This window comes from Microtus pennsylvanicus, chromosome 4, assembly GCF_037038515.1.
Source record: "Microtus pennsylvanicus isolate mMicPen1 chromosome 4, mMicPen1.hap1, whole genome shotgun sequence".
Lineage (NCBI taxonomy): Eukaryota > Metazoa > Chordata > Mammalia > Rodentia > Cricetidae > Microtus > Microtus pennsylvanicus.
Window position 1 is genome coordinate 94,606,998 of NC_134582.1, and position 25,228 is coordinate 94,632,225.

General features: G+C 43.3%; 1 protein-coding gene across 1 annotated transcript in view; it reads left to right on the top strand.

The window, feature by feature from the left end:
• The first annotated feature begins 327 nt into the window (after positions 1 to 327).
• The window catches only part of F13a1 (coagulation factor XIII A chain), a 145,069-nt gene continuing 120,168 nt past the window's right edge, over positions 328 to 25,228 (top strand). Inside the window, exons 1-3 of the mRNA XM_075969890.1 lie at positions 328 to 416; positions 2,258 to 2,405; positions 12,958 to 13,146. Of these exons, the coding sequence (XP_075826005.1) occupies positions 2,276 to 2,405; positions 12,958 to 13,146 (319 nt within the window). The 5' untranslated portion in view covers positions 328 to 416; positions 2,258 to 2,275. The remainder of the gene's footprint in view (positions 417 to 2,257; positions 2,406 to 12,957; positions 13,147 to 25,228) is intronic.

Genomic DNA, 25,228 nt, shown 5'->3' on the forward strand with positions numbered 1-25,228 from the left:
CCGTAAGCCCTTCTGTCCCAGCAGGAGGGCAGGGAGGCTAGCAAACACAGCAATGACATTTGGTAGTTACTAGTGGCATCTGGAGGAGGGGAAAGGCTTACCCTGGAGGTGGGATGGTGAGGACGTGCCAGCATGGGAACCCGGGAGCAAAGAGGCAATGGAGGCAGGAAGGAGCACATGCAGGCATTTCAAAGCTGGGTGGCAGAAGTACGTGGAAAGTCCTAGAAACAGTTCTGCCCCCTCCACCAGCTGTCAAGAAAGGGGAGGAGAAATCCTCTGGGATGGAGAGGAGGGTGGGAGCTGTTAGGCAGTTATTTAAGAGACGACTTTCTGGTCACTTTGCCTGAGTCCTTTTGAGGAAGTACTCAGAGGCATACAAGGAGCCTTCCAGGGCACCCTCTCAGGAGCTCAAGCAGGTAAGAGACCCTCAGAGCAGGTCTGAGTAGCACTGCTCCAAGCTGTGGCTGTCCCTCTGGACCTACATTTCTGTATCTCTGAAGGGTTGGGGAGGGTCAGAGGCAGCCCCTCTCTCCAGTTCCCAGCTTTTACCTCTGAGTTTGCCATGTTCAGTCCTACTTCTAAGGACTTCTTTGAACTCCAACAAACTATGCTAGGAGCACGGCTGGTGGAGAAGACTCTTTGATGGGGATGGGGGTGGGGTTGCTCCTCCAAGAGCAGGTCTGCTTGCCTAAGGGAAACCAACTGTGGAATGTGGAGTAAGGTTAGAAGAGAGGGCAAGGCCATCTGAGAATGCCCACCTGGCTAGAAGACAACAGGTTCGGTTGCCTTGACCTGGTCATTCCTTACCCCATATTAACACTGTCTAAACTCAAATCCCTTTCCCTTTGTTGCATCTACCAAGAAGGACAGTTCTCCCTCCTACACTCACCCAGTGGTGGGCACTACCCTCTCTTGGCCAGCGCCTGGAATGTTCCAATTCTTTGCTTTACTTGCTGTCTCCCAGAAGGCTGCCTGACTGCTCAGCACTGCTCCTCACACCCTGCTTCTGGCCTCTAGGGACCAGTCAGTGTGTCTTTGCTATTGACAATACACCAGAGGGTTGTGTTCTCTTCTTTGTCACTAAACTTTTTCTTTAATCTCCTCCTCTGCCTCAGCTCGCCAGAGATTACCTGTAAATCCTGAAAGGTATTTGTAGATAGCCACTCCTGTCTCCTTCTTCCAAGAGCCCCTGTCTCCTTTCAAGAGCAGATACCTTACCAAGTGTTTCTGTGCTCAGCCTGCTCCTCTCATTGCTGCAACCGTCTAATCAAGCTGATTCTGCAATGGCAACATGTCATCTTGCAAGGGTGTGCCTAGTTTCTACAAACAGACAGGTTGCCAGGAGTCACTGCATGGTGGGTCAGGTAAAGAGAGTTCAGAAACAAAGTCCCCCTTCATTTTGACCAGCTGGTCAACAAGTCCTTATTGGGCCCTGACATTAAGGTGTGTTGTGTTTAGACAGGCTGGTTGCCTGCACAAACTCGGAGGGAAGAGGAAACAGGCCAGACTGTGTCAGAGCACAGCCTACTCACAATCCATCTGAACATAGCCACGGTCTCCATGCCACATACCCAAACAGCATCATGTGTGATTCTTGTATGGTCCATTCCTAACCCCACTATACTGTAAACTCTTGGGAAAGAGGTGCTGTTTTGGTTTCTGTTGTACCTACTTAAGTAGTAAGATCACAGCTAGGCTCACAAGAAGCCCTCATTAAGTAGTGACAGAATTAAATGGCTGGTCTATTTTATCTATCTATCTATCTATCTATCTATCTATCTATCTATCTATCTATCTATCTATGCTATGCTATGCTATAATTAAATGAAGACTTTAACAAACTATCCTAACCTGAATGTGTTTTTATGAGTCTGATTCTCACAGTGACTTAGGTTTGGTGAGTCTCCATGAGATGAGTAGGTACATGCACCTCCAAACATATAGGCTTTGGGGTTTGGGGAGAGGAAAATTCTGCTGTCTGTAGTCTTGAAAGATTTTCTTTGCTTCAGGCAAACACTCTTTCTGGTGATCTCTTTATGTTTTACCAAGCAGGACGTCTCCCTGAGATCCTTGGGGAACACTCTCTGTCCCTAGGCGCATCCTCACTGCCACCTCTCAACTCTCATTTGTGTGGGATGTGCATGTTGCTCGCCGTTGCTGTGCACAGGCGCATCTCTGTCTCTACTTTAGACTCTGGGCCACAGGTGATGCTCATCTCGTACTCCTCTTCCATGGACTTTCTTCTCCCTTTTTCAAGGATCCAGTAAAGCAGAGAATGTCAGATACTCCAACAACCACCTTTGGGGGCAGGAGAGCAGTGCCCCCCAACAATTCCAATGCAGCGGAAGTTGACCTCCCGACTGAGGAGCTGCAGGGCGTGGTGCCCAGGGGTGTCAATCTGCAAGGTAAGAGGAGCATACCACTGTATCCAGTAGAGCCAAATCCCCTTTCCCATGAGGGATCTGTGGAAGAACTTCTCCCACTAAGACCTATAAATGGCAACCTCTCAGTCTCTGGTGTCCAAGAAAGGGTCCCAAAACTCTCCCAAGCTGCAAAAACACCAAAGTCCCTGAATGACAGCCCTAGTTTTACATTTGCTGATCTTGGCATATAGGGAAGTCACTTCCTCTTTCTATTTCTCAGCCTTTCCTTTTACAACACATGCTGGATCGACCAAGGCCTCTTTCACCCATAATGTTCTGCACTTTGGAGAATGTTCTCTAGCTGGAAGATTCCGCTTCTAAAATATTGTGGCTGTGACTGATTGTCTGGCTTGCAACTCCTTCCTTCTCTCTCCTCCATCCATGGCTGTGAATCTCAGAGCTGGTGCGAGGTACCAGATTCTGACAGTAATAGAGATGAAGCCCTCCATCTCCTGAGCAGCCGGCGAAGGAGGCTAGGCAAGCTGCTTCCTCTGCTTCTTGCCTCTGCCTCATCCTGAGGGACCTGCTCTGGGTGCAGCAGTCACTAGCTGACCTCCGCTTGGCTCTGTCAGCTGTGACAGGGCCCAGGTGCCAGCACCGGCTTGGTAATACAGAAGCCATTCCCTTGGGGAATGAGCAGGGACATTCAGACTCTTGTCCCTGGATGGCATCTAGCTGGCAGGACATTGTAGAATATCGTTTATGCACTAAAACCTGGTTTTGTTCCTGTGGGCTCTCAGTGTTGAGTTTCCTGGGGGAATAAACATCTACTTGCTGAGGTAGGTACAGACAGTCACACTGTGACTCTTAGTGCCCAGGAACTAAGTCTCCCAGCTAAGTGCCACATTCTAAACCTGGACATTAAAGCCACAGAGCTGGGGTATGCAACCAACCAGCCTCAGCTTCCTGTGTTACAGGTTAGAACACTGGCCTAAAGCCATCAGTGGATATTCTTTACCTCTTTGCTACCCATGCTAGAAGTCCTTTTTGTTTTTTATAAGATTGCAAATAAAATCAAAAAGACTGCAGACACCAAGCTCTCCCATGGGTCACCTGGGGATATTCAACTTTCTTGTAAAATTGCCCTCTGGCAGAGAAGGCACGGTACTCTGGGAAGGAGTACATTGGCTCCAGCAGAAGTCAGACATAGGGAAAGAAAGAGGAAGGGGTTCAGACGCCCATACCAGGATTCATGAGAACACATGGATCTCCAGGCAGGTGGTAAAGAGCCCAAAGAATATCTCTGGCCCAGGAGGCAGAAGACGCAGCTGTCCATCCCAGAACGAGTCATCTAAGTCCCCAAGCCTTAATTTTCTCATTGGCAAAATAGAAGCCATGTGCAGGGTGTTCCTAAGGACTGGATAGATATTGCCTGTGCAGCCCACCACACACGACAAGTGATGGCCAGTGAGCCTGCATGTGCACAGAATCCTTCCCCATCAAGTTCAGGACATCACCAATGGAGAACCTAAGGAAATTGTAAATCTGAACCAAATGTTGCCAATGACATATAAAATTCATCAGTGAACCTGAATGGTCAGTTGATTATTTTTTTTTATCCTTATACCTGAGATAACTGGTTTTCTGTACATCTACCTTTGGAAGCAGAGATGGGGAATAATTCACCTATTTTGAAAAAGCAGTCTTTATTTGCTGTGTAATCATGTGTCCACAGCCCACATGATTTGTTCCCACACAGCTTTCACACACACAGGAAAGTGAGGGGCCAGTGACCAGAGGCCTATCTGAGTGGATAAAACAGTTAGTCACAAACTAAATGACTCAGCATCCCTAATCACTATAACTTATTAATGACATATTTCAGGGTCCATATTTCAGTATATGTTTGCTCAGGGTTTTTCACTGTATACTGTGATGATGGAGCCTCTGCATCAAGAATCATAGTGGAGTAAGCTCAAGAGAGCTGGGCAGGAGAAAAAATATCAGTGGACATACTCTTTGAATCAGGCTATTACTCTGCAGAGTTCGAATTTCTGTTTGTCTAAAAGCACAGAGAGTTTGACACTAAATATACCAAGTCTTCCCACTCCACCCCACCCCCAAATCATCTTAGTAAAGGGAATTATGAATGCCGAGGAAAGCAGTAAGGCTTTTGCCCTGGTTCACATAATCATCTTGCAGTTCACCCAGTGGCCACTAGTGGACCCTGGGAGCACTGATGCCTTCTGACTTCAGGGTAAAAGAAAGGAAATGTCTGGCTCTACTGACGGTTACTGGGAAATATTCGCGAATATCCAGTATACCCAGAATATGGCTAATGTGTGTATATAACAGACTTTCACCAGCTAGAAATAGTTGATTAAGAACCGTTTTATGAGAGTGAAAGATGCCATAGTCCCAACCACTTGAAAGGCTGAGGTAAGAGGATCGCTTCAAGGCCAGCCTGGGCAACATAGCAAGCACCCTTCTCAAAATATTATTTTAGTAAAGTTAAAAGAAACTACATCAGACTATACAAACTTATATATGCTTCCCCAATTCTTTCTATAGTATTTTAAGAAAAACAGATATATTTGAGATTTTAACAGAATATCAGATGTAGGACCAAGCTGTAAACATGTCTGAGGTCATCACATACTTTTAGAGATCCTTTGTGTTCCCTGTGTGTCCCAAACAGGAAAATTATCATGAATATATGCTCATATTACTTAGAATGACATCCATTGTGTGTGTGTGTGTGTGTGTGTGAGAGAGAGAGAGAGAGAGAAAGAGAGAGAGAGAGAGAGAGAGAGAGAGAGAGAGAGAGAGAGAGAGAGAGAGAGCACTGTGGGTGTACATGGAAGCTAGAGATTAATGTTGGCTGTCATCCTTGATTACTTTCCCTCAAGTATTGGGACTGGGTTTCTCACGAACCTAGCTCATCGCTTTGGCTAGTCTAGACAGCTTGTTCTAGAGATCCTCTGCCCCCACCTCTGAAGTCAGGGCTAGGATCCAAACTCTGGTCCTCATCCTTGTGTAGCAAGTGCTTTCACCAGCTGAGCCATCATCCCAGTCCCATCGTGGCATCAGTTTCTGAAAGACTGTTTTACACATTCAGTTGTGTTTCTGCAAAATTTCTCTACAGCCTTCCAGGTTTTAGGTTCTGTATGGCTAGAAACGTAATGCTGCATAAGACTACTTCATCCTCTTGGGCTGTGGGACTCTGTTATAAACAGAGAGGTCATTTGTAGCAGTTATTAGAATATCTACATGGCAGGTCTGTTGTTTGGGGTCAAACAAGGAAGCAAGAATAGCCTGGTGAATGTCCAAATGGAGGCAGATCCAGAAGTTTTTTTAGGATAGTGGTGGTTTGAGTGTGTTCCTAAGAATTTATTCCTTCCCATAATTCTTTGTCAGAACTAAACCAATCTCTCAATTGGTTAGCAATCAACTTCTCCTTGGTGCCAAGAAGACTCTTTTGTTCAGGGTTATTGAAAGAATGAGAGAGACATTCGTTATGTGATGAATAAATGAAGTTATGAAGTTCTTCACTCACCCAGTTCACAGATAATAGATTTGCTGTCATTTACATGTTAGGAGAGATCCCAGAGTCTGTCTGAGACCAAGAAGAGGAAGTCAGTCTCTAACTTCAAGTGGCTTTCATTCTAAAAAGAAAAGGAAAAATCTAATAAATTAGTCTAATAAAGACTAATTGAAATTTTGGTAAGTTGCAGTAAAACAGAGAGAGAAATAGGTCTTGTGGCATAATGGAGCAGGGAAGAGGATGAGGAAGGTTTCTGGATAATAGAGACATCTCAGTTGGGTCTTGTAAGATGACAAAGAATGTGTCAGACACACTAGACATGACAGTAGAGACTTCTAATTCTAGCACTTGGGAGATGGCAGTTGAAGGATAAGCCAAGATCATCCTCAGCTACGTGAGTTCAAGACTAGTCTCTGTGATTAGGAGTCTCTCTCTCTCTTTCACTCTCTCTCTCTCTCTCTCTCTCTCTCTCTCTCTCTCTCTCTCTCTCTTTCTCAACAAATTCTAAAATAAAAGGAATAAAAACTTGTAATCCCAGTGCATTGAAGGTAGGGATCTCGAGTTTTGGAGTAGTCTGTACTATATACAGATGATGTAGACCACATGTCAAATGAAGAAAGAGTGATGAAGTAGAGAGATGACTTCTTGATGAGAAGCTTGATGTGCAGTTATGAGGACCAGATCCTGATACCCACATTCTTAATGAGGCATCCTGTACACAGTCCTCTAACCCCAGGTCTTTTGGTGAGAGAAGACGAGGATGGCTGAGTTCGTCTGTTTTCAAACTAACTGAGAAAACTCAAATCTCAAGCTCAAGGAGAAACCCTGCCTTAAAGAAATACACATAAAATGATTGAGGATGGCACCCAAATCCAAAATCCTTCTCTGACCTTCAAATATGTGTCCAGACATGCATACCACCCAACACCTACACATACACACACACACACACACACACACACACACACACACACACACACACACACCACCTGGTAGGCAGAGAAGAAATAAGACCCTTTTAAAAGTTGAAGGAAGAAAGCAAGAATATATAGAAAATTATTTTAAGACAGCACATACTTAGTGGTGAGAATTAGCTACAGGACACAGAAAAGATAAGCCTTAGAAACTTGGCAGGGGTCATATTACAATAAGCGTTAAAGATCCCACTGTCTCTCTATTCCTCTGAACACAGGGGACTTGCTGTGGACTCTTACTTATGGTTTATAAGAGTAATTTTCGTAGCAGATAGAAAACTGAGTGGAGATATTCCAGGCTAGAGGAAATGTAGATCAAAAACGTTTAGCCTCTGGAGAAGGTGTGAGTCTCATTTCTCTTGTTCTGGGATTTCTAAAGCATTTTAGGCTACAGGACTTCTTAGTAGCAACCGTTTAAATAATAACTGCAGAAGAAAAATGCCTTTAATTGTTCTAATTCTACTTTCTCCTCCTGAGTCACCAAAAGATGTGGGAGAAAAAGCCTTCCTGTGGTTCTTCTCATCATAAACAGACCTCCTTCCTCACGCATAGCATGAATGCCTATAGCTTGGTAATAATGTTACCAAAGATTTCAGGAAGAACTCAGCTCACCAGGGAATTCCTAGAATATGAACCTAAACATTTAACTTATTTCAAGATTCCATCTGTGACAGGTATAATCATTCTCAGAAGAATATTTTTGCAACCCGGGGAGAAGATAATCCACTTTTTTTCATATTAGGGAGAGAGTAGGAGGGTAGGGAGGGAGCTGACGCTTGGGGAGAGACTTTAACAGCCCATTTTCTCATGTGTTGGGAATTAGACGGAATTGTGTTAGGTAGACTTTTTGAAAGCTGTCACTTTGAAAGGGCAAGCTGCCAAGTTTCTAGCCATGATATAACTTTAAATAAAGAAGAAGCAGTGACTTCCCAGTGTTCTATTTTCTAGGAGCTGGGCTTGGACAGGAAGATGTGAATTCACTTGCTGCCTGGGCAGAGGGAGGCTTGAACAATGACGAAGCTCTTTCTATCTAAGTTAGGTCTTGTTAGACCAATAGACAAAGTGCCACACATCCACCAGCTTAACAGATGTTTTCCGTGTACCATACACTTGGAGAGAGGGCCCTGGTAGACAAATGGGCACTAGAATGCCTTATGTCAGTTTTATACCTCTGCTCATCTTCCATGGTAACCAACTGCAGAGTCCTTGCTATAACCACGCACTGTAAGAACCAGATTCTGTTCCTGGGGTGCTCTGTGTGTAACCACCCGTGGTCAATCAGGCAAATGTCATTCATTCATTCGGTGGCACTGGAGACCACGCCTTCCTTCCCCATCACTAACTTTTGGTACTGTGATTTGAATGTAGTTTGTTCCCGAAGGTTCGTATGCTAAAACGTGGTCTCAGTGTGGTGAACTGACAGGCAGGGCCTAGTGGAAGGTCCTTGTGTCACTGGGAGTGTGCCCTTGGAAGAGATTAAGGTCCTTCTTACGGGACCCTGAGCCAGTAGTTTTCATGGAGGTGGGTTTTTATAAAAGACGAAGCCTGATCATAGAGCACTCTCTGCAGGCCTGGCCATGAAATCTCTTCTTCTCTGCCAGCTTCTGCCTTTAAGATGCCAGGTGCCATAAACCATGAGGCCTTGTTCAGGTCCCTCACTAGAGCCAGAATATGTGGTTTAAACTGTCCATCTCCAACCACCCAGTCTTTCTCCTCTCTTCCCCTCCCCGCTCCTCTCTTCCTCTCTCCTCCCCTCCCCTCCCCTCCCCTCCCCTCCCCTCCCCTCCCCTCCCCTCCCCTCCCCTCCCCTCCCCTCTCCTCTCCTCTTCTCTCCTCTCTTCCTCTCTCCTCTTCTCTTCCTCTATTCCTTCTTCCCTCTCTCCCTATCAATAAGTAAATACTTTCTTTATAAAAACCCAGCTTCAGATATTGCATTACAGTAATGAAAAACAGATTAGAATACCCAGTGAGTCCACTGAGCCATTCGAAAATTACTCTGAGGAAAAGGCAACATGACTGCCATTTTTATTTTTAAAGAATAAGCCGCCAGTTTTATCTTTCCACACATCATTCACCTTTTCCTGGCATCTCGAACTTGATTGCTTTGTTTGAAATCTTTTACCTATCAGAGTAGCTTTTAATCTTCCACACCTCAGCCAAGTTTAATTTTTGTGTTCTTTTCTTTTCCAAGTTTCAATTTTTAAACAAAATGTTTTCTTAGTTCAGATTGTTTTAACATAGATTCTTAAAAGATTAAATGGGAATTTTTTATTTAGCTTTGCCCTGGTTTCTCCTCACTTAGAATGAAGTGTTTTCCTATGATTTTTTCCCTTCTTTTTCCAAAGGCACTGGCTTATTAGGGTGATGTTGTAATAAAAAAAATCAAGACACTCAAAACATGATTTTTGCAAGTTCAATGCTTAAAATTTAATATCCGCAATAGCAGAGCAATAGGCATAAACACATACACATATGTACACATATGCCGATACCAGCATGTGCATGTACCTTAGTGTCATGTACTTTGTAGATGTGTGAGCAACTGAGTAAGTGTGCAGCTTAGGGGGCAATATCCTGATTCCTGGTCTGTCTTACTCCTTACACCTTAGAGACTGAGTGTCGCACTAGTCTTGGAGCGTACCGTTTGTTTACGAGACTGATGGAAAACAAACTCCAGCCGTGCCCTTGCCTCTGTCCTCTGCAGTTCGAGGGTCACAGGAGTGTATGACTACACCCAGATCTCAAGTGGGTGCTATGGATCCGAACTCAGATCTTCCTGCTTGCACAGCAAGCCCTCCTTACCCATCTCCTAATTCCTATATATTGTTTCCCAAACAAACTGTATGTGTTTGTTTTCACTAAGAAAAAAAAAATCCCAAGAAACCATAAGATAAGGCGTGTGTGTGTGTGTGTGTGTGTGTGTGTGTGTGTGTGTCTTGTCTGTCTTTCTTAGGCTTGACACTCTAACTTTCAATAACACCTTTACTTACCCTTTGTTCCAAACAGCATGAAGACTTGGTGGTCTTATCCAATAGGAAACTAAAGTTCTAACACGGAGGCCTTGGTAATCTCCAATCCTCTTCTCCAATAGGCCATGTGGCCCTCAAAATTACTTGTCTAGAAAGTAAACTGCCTGGTAAATGATATTTAAAGAACTGATATATTCGCTTCTGTGGTTAATGAAATAATTCTTTTTAAAATGAAAAAAAAAACAACATCAAGACCCAAATGTTTAGATATAAGATTTATTTAAGTGAAAAGCAGCAATTGGGACATTGGGGGCAATTGATCATGAGGGAGGGAGGGTAGTGTAAATGGAGGCAAAAAGGGGAGTACTTTAGGACCTGTAGACTCATGCCCTACAGGGAGACTGATCTCAGTACATTCTTTACCCTAGAATAGGCAACCACTCCCTAACTGGCCTTCCAGATATCAAGACTGACACCATCCCAGCTTTCCCCCACTCTGTCTCCAGAAGTGGTTTAAACTTCTGTGTATGAATTTAAGCATTATGTAAGTTTACCACTTTGGGTTTTAACTGGATCCTCAATACAAAGTCTAAACCCCTGAACAAGGCTAATGAGGCTTGCGGGAGTTCTTGGCCTTGAGCTTCATTGTGCTCCTCAACTTCTCCAAGCCAGCTTACTGTCTTCCAGCTTCTCTTGTGATCATTCACCCTCTTGCCTGTACCGTTCTCCTTGCCTGATGCATTCTTCCCCAGATGTCTTCATCAACATTGAGGATCAACTTGACAGAGCCTAGAATCACCTGAAAAGGGAGTCTCAGTTGCATATTTACCCTTACCTGATTGATCTTCAAGTATGGCTATAAGGCAGTGAGGAGGCAATTGCGTAATCAATACTTGGATTCATAGCTTGTGAAGCAACACAAAATAGCACACTATGGAAATCGGACTGTAGTGAATTGTAAATGTACTGAATGCACACTGAAGGTCCAAAATGATCATAAGTGTGTGCAACAGTGGACCAATTCTACAAGCAGAAATGTAATATGAATGCATGCAAGGCCTTAAAATGGAGCCACAAACTAAAAAACAGTTGCATAAAAGTATAGCCAAATAGCTGCCCAGGTAAGAGATCTTTGGGTGTCTAGGCTAAATTGCTATACACTATTGATTAAAAGAGACATCAGAATGTGTTTTAAGGATTTTGCTTCAGCAGATGCTTAATGTAAAATTCCCTAGTAAGATATTAGTGTCCAATGATGCCTGAGATGAAGAAACCAAAATGTGTTTTATTTTTACAAGATTCATTAATGGTCTCATTGTAGTTTACTAGAAAAACTACAGCCAGAATAACGTATTTTAGTCAAGGGAAAACTCTTCATGAGAGAAATTAACAAAATGAAATCCACTATGAAACAGAGGAATTCATAAAATTCTGTAAGTGATTACTTTAAAGGGGGTAAAATATTGAGGTGGTGTCACTCAGAGGGTGTCTCTAAGTGGTCTTTAAATTCCAGTGTACCAGACAGAGACTTGCTCTGGATCTGTGTGGAAGTCCAGAGCCAGGATGTGTGAAAATCCACAGGAAAGCAGACATCAGGCCATCTTGAGAACAGTAGAGTTGTATAAGAGTAGACTGTATGTCCCTCCTGATAGTGAATGTCCTGTTCAGTCAACGATCAGAATCTTTGCATAGAGATGGCTCATCCATACCTAGAATATCTACCCAATGGTCCATAAGGTGCCTTTGTCTCTGAGATTCAGTGAAGTTGTGTTATTGGGGCATTCCTTCCACCCCTGTACCCCTGTTCATGAATGGAGAACTGATGGATTCATTTTGAGATTTTGGATTGATGATGATGAAAATTAAAAGACATTTTAATCCTGATAAGAAAGAGGATTTTGTGTGTGTGTGTGTGTGTGTGTGAGAGAGAGAGAGAGAGAGAGAGAGAGAGAGAGAGAGAGAGAGAGAGAGACAGAGAGACAGAGAGACAGAGAGAAACAGAGTCAGAGAGAGGGTTGTAAACTAGTTTATATGTATGCTCTGTATGTGCTCACATATTAGTGGAGACTAGAGGCCAGGCTATTTTACTCAGCATCCCCTACATGGAACTCCAAATATATGTACAGAAACCAGTTCCCTCACTCAATCTCCTAAACTACAATGTAGATATTCCTGCCTTCAATGTGGTGATCACATGCGTGACAGAATGAAGACAGGGCAAGAGGGGAGCTTGCTTTTCTCCAGGGCTAGCATGTGTCACACTCTCTGCAGGTTCCTTTCACTCAAGGAATCCCGTGTCTCCATCCTATGTGTAAGCCTCTGCAGGACTTTGTAACCTGACACAAGAACCTGCAAAATAAGTGGATGTATGCAAAACTACACAAGTAGCAAGCATGTAATTGATATGTATACTCCTGACTCCAAAAGACAAGAAAGCCATGGAAGTTTTGACATCAAAAAGACAAGAGTCTGACACCCAGATGGCTCATTTAGGAGCCAAGGAAGAGTGAGTCTGACTCTGCCCATGCCAGTGGACATGATTGCGTGTTGTCAGACAGAAAAGCTGCCTTTCTTTCTAGAGAATGGTTCCCCTCCCCGTCTCTGCCTTTGAGGAATCAGATCTACTTTTAGAATTACAGTCGGAGGACATCTGACCCTTCCTGGGGTGGGAGAAGAAGTTTGGATTAATGGATAGCTTTTTGCCTTTGAAGATTTGTCAGATTTGATCCCTCCTTTTTGAAAGATGGGGTAATTGAAGTGGCAATGTCACACAGGGAGGCATAGTCATGGTGGGAAGGGCCTGACTTAAAACCCAGCATGAGATGGAAGGCTTGAACTCTGACCCTCGCTTCTCTGTTTCTAGATCTATAAACTAGGTGCCTGTCTCTCCTAAAGTGAGTATTCTGTGCTCTGAAATGAGTTCATAGGTGGAAAGAGGTTAAAAAATACCTGTCCTCCAAACCAAGAGGCTGATTCTCAAATCTGCTGCCCCTCCCTTCCCTTGCAATTTCATTCAGCTGACCTTCTTCTAGAACAATAGATTACAGAGAGTATATTTAGGTCAAATACCTTTAATAGTTTCCTTATTTTGCTTTCTGCATGGACAGATTACCTGACTGTCACAGCTGTTCACCTGTTCAAAGAGAGATGGGACAGCAACAAGATTGATCATCACACAGACAAATACGACAACGACAAGCTGATTGTCCGTAGAGGGCAGACTTTCTACATCCAGATTGACTTCAATCGTCCATATGTCCCCAGGCAGGATCACTTCAGAGTGGAATATGTCATTGGTGAGTGCTGTCTGCCCTAACTACGATACCAGGGGTCACATGGCAGAGAGAGGTGGGAACTGGTATGATTATACTCTTCCCAAGTACTATATTTAAGACTGGTTGAAGGAATGGTAAAATTGGTCAAGCATCAATCATTTGAAAAATCTAGCATGTTTAGTGTAAAAAGTCATTCAACTGTTTTGTTTTTCTCAAATAATTTTGGCATCCTATTATTTTGGCTTAACTTTAGAATTGTTTAATCGGTTTCACATGCTGGGAGCATTTGCAAACCTTAGCATCTGATCTTCACATTTGGGGCCCCCCAGTTAGATCTGTAAGAAGGAAGTCTCCGGTGGTTCATGAGAAAAGGATGATTCACAAAATCCACAGGCTAGTTTTACTCTGTTCTTGAAGACTGACGCTGTACATTAGGTTCAGGAAAGTATCATTTAGCTTTGCTTGGTCCATTGATTCTCAAATTAACTTGGTTCTGCTTCCCTTTTACAAAGTATGAGTTTTGTGTTCAGCTGTGTAATATGGTGACCACAGCTCATGGCAATGTATAACAGGTTTTGGTACAAAGATATGTATTGTTTTGATTTGGTGTTTTCAGACAGGTTCTTACTCTATAGTCTTATGACAGTTTATTTTGGGATGATCTTGTGTGCAAAGCCATACAGGACTCAGGACTGGGCAGAGGGGAGAGCTAAGTAGCAAAGCCCCAGAGACCTCATTGAACCCCAAGGTGTGCTGTGTAGCTGGACTAGTTTCTTCGGGGTGGTCCTGTTGTAAAGAAGGGGTTCCTTTTTCTCTGTACATGGATTGGTCCTTGGTTCTTGGATTCCTTTAGGGAAGGACTATAATCTTAACATAGTTGGTTTCCTGTGTTGGCCAGCAAGGCTCTAAGAGTGGATCAGAGTGGAGAGCAAGACAGAGAGAGGTTTGGGTCACATATTGCTGTATCCACTACAGTAAGCACCAAGGTCTTTAAAAAGATGAACAAAAAAGAAATAGTATTGGTTTTATTTCTTCAGTATAAAGAGAGAAAACAAACACATAGCTCATCTTATTTTAAGATTAAAAACGTATATAGTCAAACTAACATGTATTTTAAACCTTGTGTAACCTCTTCACATGTTTAAGTGCTGTTCCATCATGGCTCTTCTGGGAATTATAACATTAGTGGATTTTCTGATTCCAAATTTGTCATCAATATAAGAAAAAGAAAGTAACAACATTCTATGCTCTACTATTTAGTAGTTGAACCTCTGGCTCTTAAAAGATATAATTAAAGGACCAGGGATGGAGGATTTGTTTCCTGTCCTTTCTCTGTTTCCCATCATTCAAAATGTAACATGATCACTGCAACAATAGTGTAAGACCGAGACAGCTGGGGCTTTCTCCAGCTCTTGCCATTTTTCTTCTGGAAGAGGAGAATCTCTTCTAGAAGGCTAAGGGGCTGGGGGGTGGTCATTCACATGATGGAACGACGTGACTCCCACAAGCTGCCCTCTCTATGCATAAATGCATGTAAAAATGCTTAAATTATTTTTTAAAATGACAGGGGCCGGAGAAATGGCTCAGAGTATTGCTTTTGTAGAGGACCTAGGTTCAATTATAGCTCCTATGTCAGAAATTTGCAACCATTTGTAACTCCAGAACCAGGGATTCCAACACCCACTTCTGGCCTGTAAATACTTCTGCACTCACATGCGCAGACACATACAACTGCATATAATTAAAGCTAAAATAAATCTTTTAAAACTAGATGGTTGAGCACAATTAAAATACATCAACAATATCAGTTGAAACATTCACTTTAAAGAACATATCTACTACTTGCAGAATTTTATTACTATGTTAAGATCACACACACACACATACACACACACACACACACACACATCTTCCTGCTGATTTGTTTCCAGTCCATAGCCAGTAATTTTTGTTATTATTTCCTTTTGCTTCTCCAGGACCTTGTCTTTAGTGGGTTGAGCTGGGACAGGTTGATAATGCGGAGTGTCGCTTTATGCTGTCCTCAGAACCTAGCTCATGGGTCTTATTTAGGAGTGATTCTACCTTCTAACTAATTTTCTTCCTTTTTATTCCTCCATTCCTTCTCTTCTCTCTTCCCCCTTAGTCTTTCTATTATTGTAAAGAGACACCATGACCGTGGCAACTCTTATAAAGAAAAGGCATTGAATTGGGGGTAGCTCACATTTTCAGTGGTTTAGTTCATTGTTATCATGGTGTAACATGGAAAACCTGGTGCTGGAGGAGCTGAGAGTCTTAGATCTTGATGCTCAGGCAACAGAAAGTGGTCTGAATTTGTTATAGTATGAGCATAGGAGACCTCCAAGCCAGCCCTCACATTGACACACTTCCTCCAAGAAGGCCACACCTACGTCAACAAGGCCACACCTCCTAATAATGCCACTCTCTACCAGCTTATGGAGGCCAATTACATTTAAACCACCACACCTTTTTTTTCTCCTTTCCTCCTTCCTTCCTTATTTAGATACACATCTAATATTTAAGTGATTCCTTTCAAGGTATTTAAGCAAGATAGTTCCAGATGAACTTAATGTGTACTGGTTTTCTAGGGAGAAGGTCTCCAGGAAAGTTCTGGGGAGAGTTAGGGCTTTTTCTCTGGTCAGGATTTTGCAAGCTTTGGTTTGACAACTGCAGTCATTAGCTGTGGGCTGACACAGCCAGCTGGAGCATTAGGTGGGAAGTGCTAATGAATTTGAAGAGGTGGGTGTGGCTTTTCTCTCTCACTCCACCTCAGCCTGCAGCAAGACTAAAACGTGAAAGCTGGAACAGAGTGTGAATTGTGGCTTTGCTAATCCGTGGCTGCAGCTAGGGCTGGGCAGCAGCTGGTGGTGTTACTTTGCTGTTACTTTAGTGCATCTCCCCCCTTCTTCATATAGTTGAGAGAGAAAAAAACCATTCCTTTTTAAAATCACTAATGGATTCTGTGTGACACTGCCACACATGTATGTACCATGCTGCTGTGACACAGCCACACATGTATGTACCATGCTGCATTCACCCTCTTCTGCTATCTCTTGCTCTTCTCCTTACCTCTTCTGATTTCTGTTTGTTGTGACCCAAACACTCAAGAAGTGAGTTTAAAAGAGGGAAATTATATTCTGGTCCATGACTCAGCGATGTTGTTCAGACCCCTTGTCTCTGCTAACTTTGAGCCCATAACTGAACAGAATGTGCGGAGAAGGTGGCAGATCATCTCCCCTATTGTGGACAGCAGAGAGACAAGGAATCGAGAGCCAGCTATAAACTTTGATGATAAGCCTCTAGTGTTCTACTCCTTCCAACCAGAACCCACCTCCCCACCTTTCCAGAACCCCTCAAAGTAGTGCCACCACCTAGAGATCAATATGTGAGCCCATGGGGACATTGCAGATTCAAGCTATAATACCAGGTGTCTCCAGAGGATGTGGCTAGATTCCTGTCCATCTTTGTCAACCTGTGAACACACAGGAATAGCCCTTCATAACAGTACCACTAGGGTAGGTCATTTATGTTTACAGTCATCAAGTGCCCAAGCATTTCCAGACCTAGGTCAAGTGAAATATTCTACACATCTTTAGCCCTGCAATGCATCAAAATATTGTCAGCAACACTTCAATGTCCTATTTCTTTCATTTCTTGGGTAGCGTTTGTTAAAAGTCAACAGAGTATCAGGGACTGGGTTGGGAATGACATAGAGAAGTCTCATTCGTGACTTGTGCCATGTGGTTGTGGAGTATCAAGACTGGAGGAGAGATGCTCAGAGGACAGAGGATGAGAGAGCCCGGATGAGAGCCATAAACAATGGAGGAATGCGATTCAAGAAATATTCAGGAGGCACAATGAACAAGATGGGTGTGAGGCAAGAGAAAGAATGAATCAGGGGTAACCTTTGTGTTCTTTTGGCTGTGATGACCAAGCCAGTGCAGGAGAGGAACCTGTGAGTGTGGGAAGTGATGATGGTGGCGGTACTTTTCATTGGTGACTCACTGGCAGGGGGCACATCAGTGCCAGATGCTGTGTGTTTTCCACTTGCTTCTTCCGGCACCATTCTGGATTTTGCACTATGCCCACCTCTTTTCAGATGATGTTAAGATGAAATGATTCATCAAATAAGCCCAAGTTGAACCCAAAAAGTACCGCAGCTGCTCTTTGGAGCTCCTGAGTGACTATGGCGGCTACATGTTCAAAGACAAGTTGAGGATGAAGCACAGGAGTAGTGTTTGGGTTGGACAGAAAAGAAATGGAATAACATACACATCTGGTTAGACAAGTTCACTCAGCAAAAATCAATTCTGTAAGTGGGGACAGGGGCTTGAATTCTGGGGGAAAACAACTTTAAAGGAAGATGTCAGAAACTGGAATCCTTGAGGGAGAAGCAAGGGCCAAAGCACGGATCTGAAAGCAGGAGGAACTCAGAGAGGGCACGAAGACTAAGAAAGCTAAGTACCTTACAAGGACAAGAGTGACCAAGGTTAGAATTTCCCACTGGACTCAACGGTTAGGGAGACACTGATTATCTGCCTGACAGAAGCAGTTGTAATGTCTGAAGGTAAATACGGTGAGAGGTCATAGGTGTGGCAAAAGCAGGAACATAAAACCCCAATGGTGACTAGAGACGAGAATTATAGGGAGGGCATTTTAGCTTGGGATTTGTTTCAGGACTCGGAGGGACTTAAATACAGTAGGCAGATGGGGATGAACAGCCAAGGAAAAGGCCCAAAGAGTCAGAGAAGCCCTGGGTTCCTGGAGGAGAAGCATAGAGGATCAGCATGAGTGAGTGAGGGTAGAACAAAGCTTCTATTGTGCTCAGGTGATGCAGGGGAAGGTGAGGCAGAGTGTGATTGCTTGAAGTAGAGATGTGAGTTTAACTAGCACTGTGCTCATGACTCAAGTTAGTCAAAGCCAGAGGAGGTGAACTACACTGCATGGGCTTAGGAAAGCAAGGGACCCTTATATCAATGTGTCAGTCCATTTTCCATCACTAAAATAACATGCCTAAAGCTAGGAACTTCATAAAAAACATCAGGCTGATTGTTCGACATCTGGTGAGGGACCAGTTCACGGTATCCCATCACTGGAGAATGGCATCATGGACGGAGCGTAAGCAAAAGAGAGGGGTCACAGGGAAGAAAGCCAGAGGCAGACAAAGATCAGACTCCTCTATTAGAATAAATCACTCTCTCAGAACAAACTTCCTCTGCAAAACCAGCATTCCACCTTTTCAAGACCAAGTCCTCAAGAACCTAATCAGCTGGCACAGAGCACTTTGCAATGGTTCTACCTCACTCTGACACGCTCTCATACCAAGGACCAAGCTTCCGGCACACGTTCTTTGGGAAACACATTAACACCTTATGTAAATCATTACAGTCTGAGAGCCAAATCTTTTAGGACCTTGTGCCCTTTCTTATTTTTTTTTAATAGTTCAGAAATTCCAGATAAAATTATCATGTGGATGTGTGCTTTTCACACATATATAACTTAGTTTCTCTGCAGAGAAATTTCCTGCCCCAAATCTCATAGAGAAATAAGTCAGAGGCCATGTTGTGTCTACACTTTCCGCTTCATTTGGCTGAAAGGGGGTTATTTCGACATTTCGGAGGCGCACTTCTACAGGGTGTCATCTCAAATCTTTGCCCCTGTGGGTTTCCACACTGACAACAGGCATGCTCATTTCTAAGCATCCGTGTGAAGCACCTAATAATGGCATCTGAGAAACTAGGACAGTGTTTCCCAGGCTGCCTTCCCTGTGAACAACTGTCAGGAGATGCTCACAGGGAAAAATAAGAAGTGCTGTGGTCAAATGCATTTGGCGCATGCTGTGCTTGTGTCTCTTCAGCCACCACATGCATCTGCATATTAGAGGCTCCGCGTGGCATGCAGTCAAAACACAGATCTCCTTTAGTGGGGTGTTTACTAAAACTATTTTACTGTAAACGCTATCCTAGTCTGTTGTTATTGCTAGAATACCCTAGGAAGTGTAAAGCTCCAACTGGATGTTGCCTTTGATCTGTGGTGCACTGAGCAGAGTGGATGCTGCAACTTGAGGGAATTTGGAGTTATGTGGAGGATGCTTGATATAAAATCCCTTTTTTGTACTATGTGACCATTTAAGATTTTGTGCCAGCATTACAATAAATGTCAAGTTGGCATTCTTAGTCAACAACTTTGTTCTCAAAAATGGTTTTTACCCAGATGGTGGTGGTGCACGCCTTTGGTCCCAGCACTTGGGAAGCAGAGCCAGGTAGATCTCTGTGAGATTGAGGCCAGCCTGGTCTACAAAGTGAGTTCCAGGACAGCCAGAGGTACACAGAGAAATCCTGTCTTGAAAAATGAAAAAAAAAAATAGATTTTTAAATATCCCCTTTTTAGTCACATTTTTATCATCTATCCTTTTGTTTGGCTTCTTTTACAGTAATGCTCATTTTTTTTTCTTTAGAGTACACTTAGTGGATGCTTACTGAACATTTTGTATGAGCAAGCACCAGGCTGGGGTCAGGACAGGAAGAACCCTCTGTCTTTTCAAGGAATATGGTCAAAGGGACATTTTGAACAGTAAGATGTTCACTCCCGCCTTTGGGGAGTCCCATAGTCAGAAGGACAATGTGAAAAGTAGGGTGTTTAGTTGGCTTCTGCCTCCAAGGGGCTGATCCACAGTCAGTGGGACAGCCTGAAAGGTAGAGGTGGAACCTGGTGCCAGCTTCTTGGGCAAGCTATTTGCAGCTATTTTGAAAGCAGTGTCTCACTGAGCACACAACTCGGGGAATCCTCCTGAAGGAGCTTTTGAAGATGGGTCTGAAATGGGTGGTAGCAGCATCTATTTTGGAACAAAGGCCAAGAAGGTCAGTAGGACATGAAAACTGGAACATACAGGTTGCTTTGTACCACTTGTCAGCAGTTCCAATGTTCTATAAATAACCAGAAGCCCCGTAGATGGGCTGTAAGTCAACTGTTTAGGAGATCTGAAACCAAGAGCCGTAGCTCACTCCTGAAATCCTGGCACTCAAGGGATTGAGGCAGGGGGATTGCTGAAAGTTTGAGGCCAGCTTAGACTAGAGTGGGACCCAGTTTAAAAAAAAAAGAATAAGGCACTTCTCTCTGCACAGCTTTGGGGCCTGAGCTAACTGGAGTGATGAGAGGGTTCAGGAAGGACAGACACATGTGCAGAAAAGCTGGAGTCACGTGGGCTGTGCTCACCCTGATGGAGGCCACCAACTGCAAAACTCGGCAAAACTTGGCATGCTTGTTGTATGTCTGGGTTGAGGAGTTGGTTTTATTGTAGACAGCCGAACGAGGAGGTAAGTTCACCTAATCTTGGCAGGAGGCTCTATAGGGAGGACAACACAGTAGGGCAAATTGATCTTAGACTACAACATCCAAACTTAAGGTAAAAATAAATCTTTTTTTCTTTGTAAGTTAATTCTCTCAAATGTTTTGTCATACACTATAAAGCTAAGTAAACCAACTGATGATGGATTAAGGAATGTAATTTATATAAAATGCCCTTTCGTGCTAAAAGCAAAACTGCAAATGACAAAACCGAAGGCAGGAAGGTTGATGATAATCACCACTGAAATCTGGGAGCCAAAGTTCACAGGGACTTGGTAACTTATTTGAAGATATGGGCAAATGATTTCTATAGGCATTTCCCAAAAGAAGAAATATAAATGGTCAACAGATATTGAAAATATATTCTCCCTCCCTAATTACCAACACAATGTGATTTAAAACCACAATGAGATGTCTGTCACCCTTTAGAATGTCAATTATCAAAAAGTTGATCAATGACTAGTTTTGATGTGGATACCGAGAGAAGGGAATCCTTGTAGATTGTTGGTTGGGATATAAACTAGTAGGTCATTGTGGAAAACGGTATGGTCATTCCTCACAAAAATAAATCCATAGCTTATATGATCCATGGACCCCACTTTAGGTATTTATTCCCAAGTTAAAATAAATATGCTAAGGAAAAATGTGCACTTGTACTCTTTAACATTATTCATGGTGGCTAAGATATGGAACCCAGACAAGAGCTCATCAATAAACAGGGTGCATGTATACAATGAGATGCTATTATATTCTCTTCTTTGTAATGACATAGGTAGAACTGGACATTCTTCTAAGCGAGATAAACCTGTCACAGAAGACCAAATAGTGTCCTTCCACTCACAGCTTGAATCTTTCATAAGAAATTTATAGTTTTAGTTACGTGTACATGTATGTGTGGGTATAAGAAGAGGCCATAGGAGCTCATTGGAAGCCTTAATACTGGAGTTGTAGGTGGTCACGAACCATCTAAAATGGGTGGTGGTAGTCACACTCACGTCCTTTGCGAGAGCAATAAGTACCTTTAGTCACTGGGCTGTCTCTCCAGTCCCCACATGTTGAATATTAAAGGTCAGTTTTATAGAAACAGAGAGTGGGAGGGTCATTTGCGGAGGCTAGAGGCTGGCAAAAGGCGAAAGGAGAGGGAAGGTGTTGGTCAGGGAGGGCAGTTTCTGCTAGATGGGAGGAGGAGGCTGTAGTGACCAACTGCACGGCATGGGGGCCACAATTAATAATGTGCATGTTTCAAAAATGCTGAAATACTAGATTCTTGATGTTTTCATCTCTCAAAAAAGATAAATTGACAAAGTGCTGGCTATGTGAGTTATCTTGGTCAGTTTTTCCTATGACACATATATGTAGATCAAAATGTCACATTGTGTCCTTCCAAATATCCACAATTACTATTTATCGATTAAAAAGAAATATACTCACAAAGAATAAGACACCCTCAAAAGGCAAGTGCAAGGTAATTGCTGTCTTGTCTTTTCCCTCCTGGTGACAAAGACAAGAATCCCTGAGTTTCTACACATACTTACCTAGCATCCATGCAACATTCATGCTGATGACGTAATTAGTTCAAGTAGGAACCCTGACAACCCACAGGCCAACTTCTTCCTGGAATGATTTGTCTTCCATTCTAGCTTGAGTGATGGAGGCTTTCTGAGGTTGAAGTAGGAGGGACCAGGGTCCACGTCTTAGTACCTGAGGCCTCATTGCACGCCTCCTCACCCTCCTTAGGAGGAGATGGAAATAGCTGTGCACACCTTTGGCTGCTGTCATCACCTCTTGCTATCTCAGACCCTTTGCTGCTCCTTCTGCCCCTTTCTGTAATGCATCACTCTTTATCTCTCTCTCTCTTTTTTTATTTATTATGTATACAATGTTCTGTCTGTGTGTATGCCTGCAGGCCAGAAGAGGACACCAGACCTCATTACAGATGGTTGTGAGCCACCATGTGGTTGCTGGGAATTGAACTCAGGACCTTTGTTAGAGCAGGCAATGCTCTTAACTGCTGAGCCATCTCTCCAGCCCTCTTTATCTCTCTCTTATTCTTACCCTTGTAAACAAGTACACACACACATACACACACACACACACACACACACACACACACACACACACACACACAGCATACATGTCTAGAAACACAACTTTCTAGGCAAAGTGAAGGTTCCCAGGCAAACAGTCACCAGCATATTTTACATCCCACATGCTGCATAGAACATGCAAGAAAAGAACTATGAAGGTTGGGATGAGCTCTCACCTGTACCTCTCCCCATCCCCTCTTATTTCTCCCCTCTCCTTTCTGGCCCCCTCATCTGACCTTACCCTTGCCTCTCCCTCCCTCTGTAAGCACAGGTCCCCTACACTTCAGATTAATAAGCTTGGCTCATTAGTATCCACACGCAGAATTGAATCCACTTGGTTAGAAACCTGTAATCTGAACTGAGGCGTGATGCAGTGCGGGTACTGCTCCATGTTCCCTATAGCTCTAAGGAGTCACCAATATGAAGTGAGGAGTGAGAAAAGTGGGGGGGGGGGATACCTAATGAAAACTAATGTGCCGACCATCACACCTTGCTCTTACGGCTCCCATCTAAAAGGAAGCATGGTGTAAGTGGAAAGGAAACTCACTAAAGAAAGGCACTAAGTGGACTAATTATTCATCACCCTTGCCCTCTGGTTCCTCCCCAAGCGTGCTGCAAGGATTGATGGGAGACAACCAGAAGCTCTTTCAACTGTTTAGTGATAGTTGCTTGCTAATAAGGTGACCCAATTACAGGCTTATTCTGAATATTGCAAGTGCATAGGAAGCTGCATCTTCACGGCATTTCTTACAGGAGGATAACCCACATAAAGTGGCACTATAGTAGCAGCCAGACAGGCTGCATCAAGATGAGCTATAAATAGCCTGGCACGTCTTCGGCTAGCCTCACCTAAGATTCCAGTATTCATTTCTTGAACCTTTCTTGAATTTCCTCCTATTTCTGTCTCTCCACTCTTTCCTGTTCTCTCTCTCTCTCTCTCTCTCTCTCTCTCTCTCTCTCTCTCTCTCTCTCTCTCTCTCTCTCTCACACACACACACACACATGTCCCAGGCATAAATGGTTATGAATTTATTCACTGATTAGGAGAGGAATGGTTGCTGCATGGGTCTAACTATTCTGTGTATTCACAATGATTTCTTTAGCTTCAGGAAATTCCGGATCAGGGCTCCGGACCTGTACAACTGACTCTGACTGAACACTATCTTGACTGCTATTTTATTTATTGTGCTAAAGGTTGAATCCAGGGCTTTGTGCACACTAGACAAGCACTGTTTGTGTTCCATCCCCAGCCCCTTGCTTGACTGTTTGTTAATTTCTTTGCTAAATTACTAGAGAGCTTGTGAGGGTTCCTTCAATCTCCCGAATCTACTTACCATCTGTGACTGATTACCAGCCTTTATAAGATCACGTCTAACATCTAGTTCAGTGAATTTGTGTGACACAAAGCATACTGTGTCCTGAATCCTGACATCCCATAGTATGGTGTGTGTGTGTGTGTGTGTGTGTGTGTGTGTGTGTGTGTGTGTGTAACAGAAGCTTAACACGTCCTATCTTCATTTAGCTTAATTGAAATGAATTTACCTTTAGTTGACAGGTAAGAGTTCCACATTTTCCTAGGGTTCAGGATAATCATTTGGTACATGTATGCAGTATTGATGATCAACTTTACGCAAAGATCATCTGTCTTCTCAAACACATTTCTTTGTAATGAGACCATCCAAACCCCCTCTCCTACCAAATTTTTTCACGATACATTGTTGTTGGCTCTAACACAAAAGCCATTCCACTATTTATCTGTATTATTTTTCCCCTTAAGTAGTCTCCTTATTCCTCCTTTCCTCACTTCTCCCCAGTCCCCAGTAACCAGGATTATACTCTCTACTTCTGTGAGCTTAGCTTTTTATATTCTACATGAATAACCTCATGCCCCATCTGTATTTCTATATCTTGATCAGTTATTTAATACTGTGAATCTGAGCCCATTGGTGTTTCCAGAAATGTCAGGGTTTTACTGGTTTTTTTTTATTTACTAAATAGTATTCCATTTGCATGCGATTCCCTTCCCTAGGGAACCTGGCTGTTGTGAACAGTGCTGAAATAAATACAGAGAAGTAGACAATTGTTTTGCACACTGATTCCTTGTCCTTAGGTGCACACCTAGTGTCCCAAACCTTTCTCTAGAATCTGTCATAGTTAGAGTAATAGGAATTCTGAAGTTAGTCAAGAGTTAGTGGACAGGCAGGCAGTCTGGAAGGAGAAGGCAGGCAAGAATTGAAGAGCAAAATCTTAGAGAAGGCAGGTGGGTCTTAAGAAGAAACTTGAGGAATCAGGAGCATTTCAAGGGTAAGAGCCATGACTGCCTCTAGGTGGAAAGGGGCCCGTTCACGGACATCAAAGGGCTTATTCTCCAGTTGCTCATCAGCTTCTAATGTAAGAGAATTCCTTCATGGACTAAAGCTCCTGGCTATATGCAGAGCTTGGGCACCACTCACTGTCCAGGCACAGAGATGGAAGTCAATCCTGGAAAGCCCATGAGGCCTGGGCATCATAATGGAGCCAGTCTGCTGTCCTTACTGGGTTGGTAACTGGTTTCCTACTTCTTGGTGATTGGCTGGGACATCTGGATTCTCCACACAGCATGTCATCATCCTCCCCCAACAACCCAATTCATTGTGTTAGAGTCCAGCGCA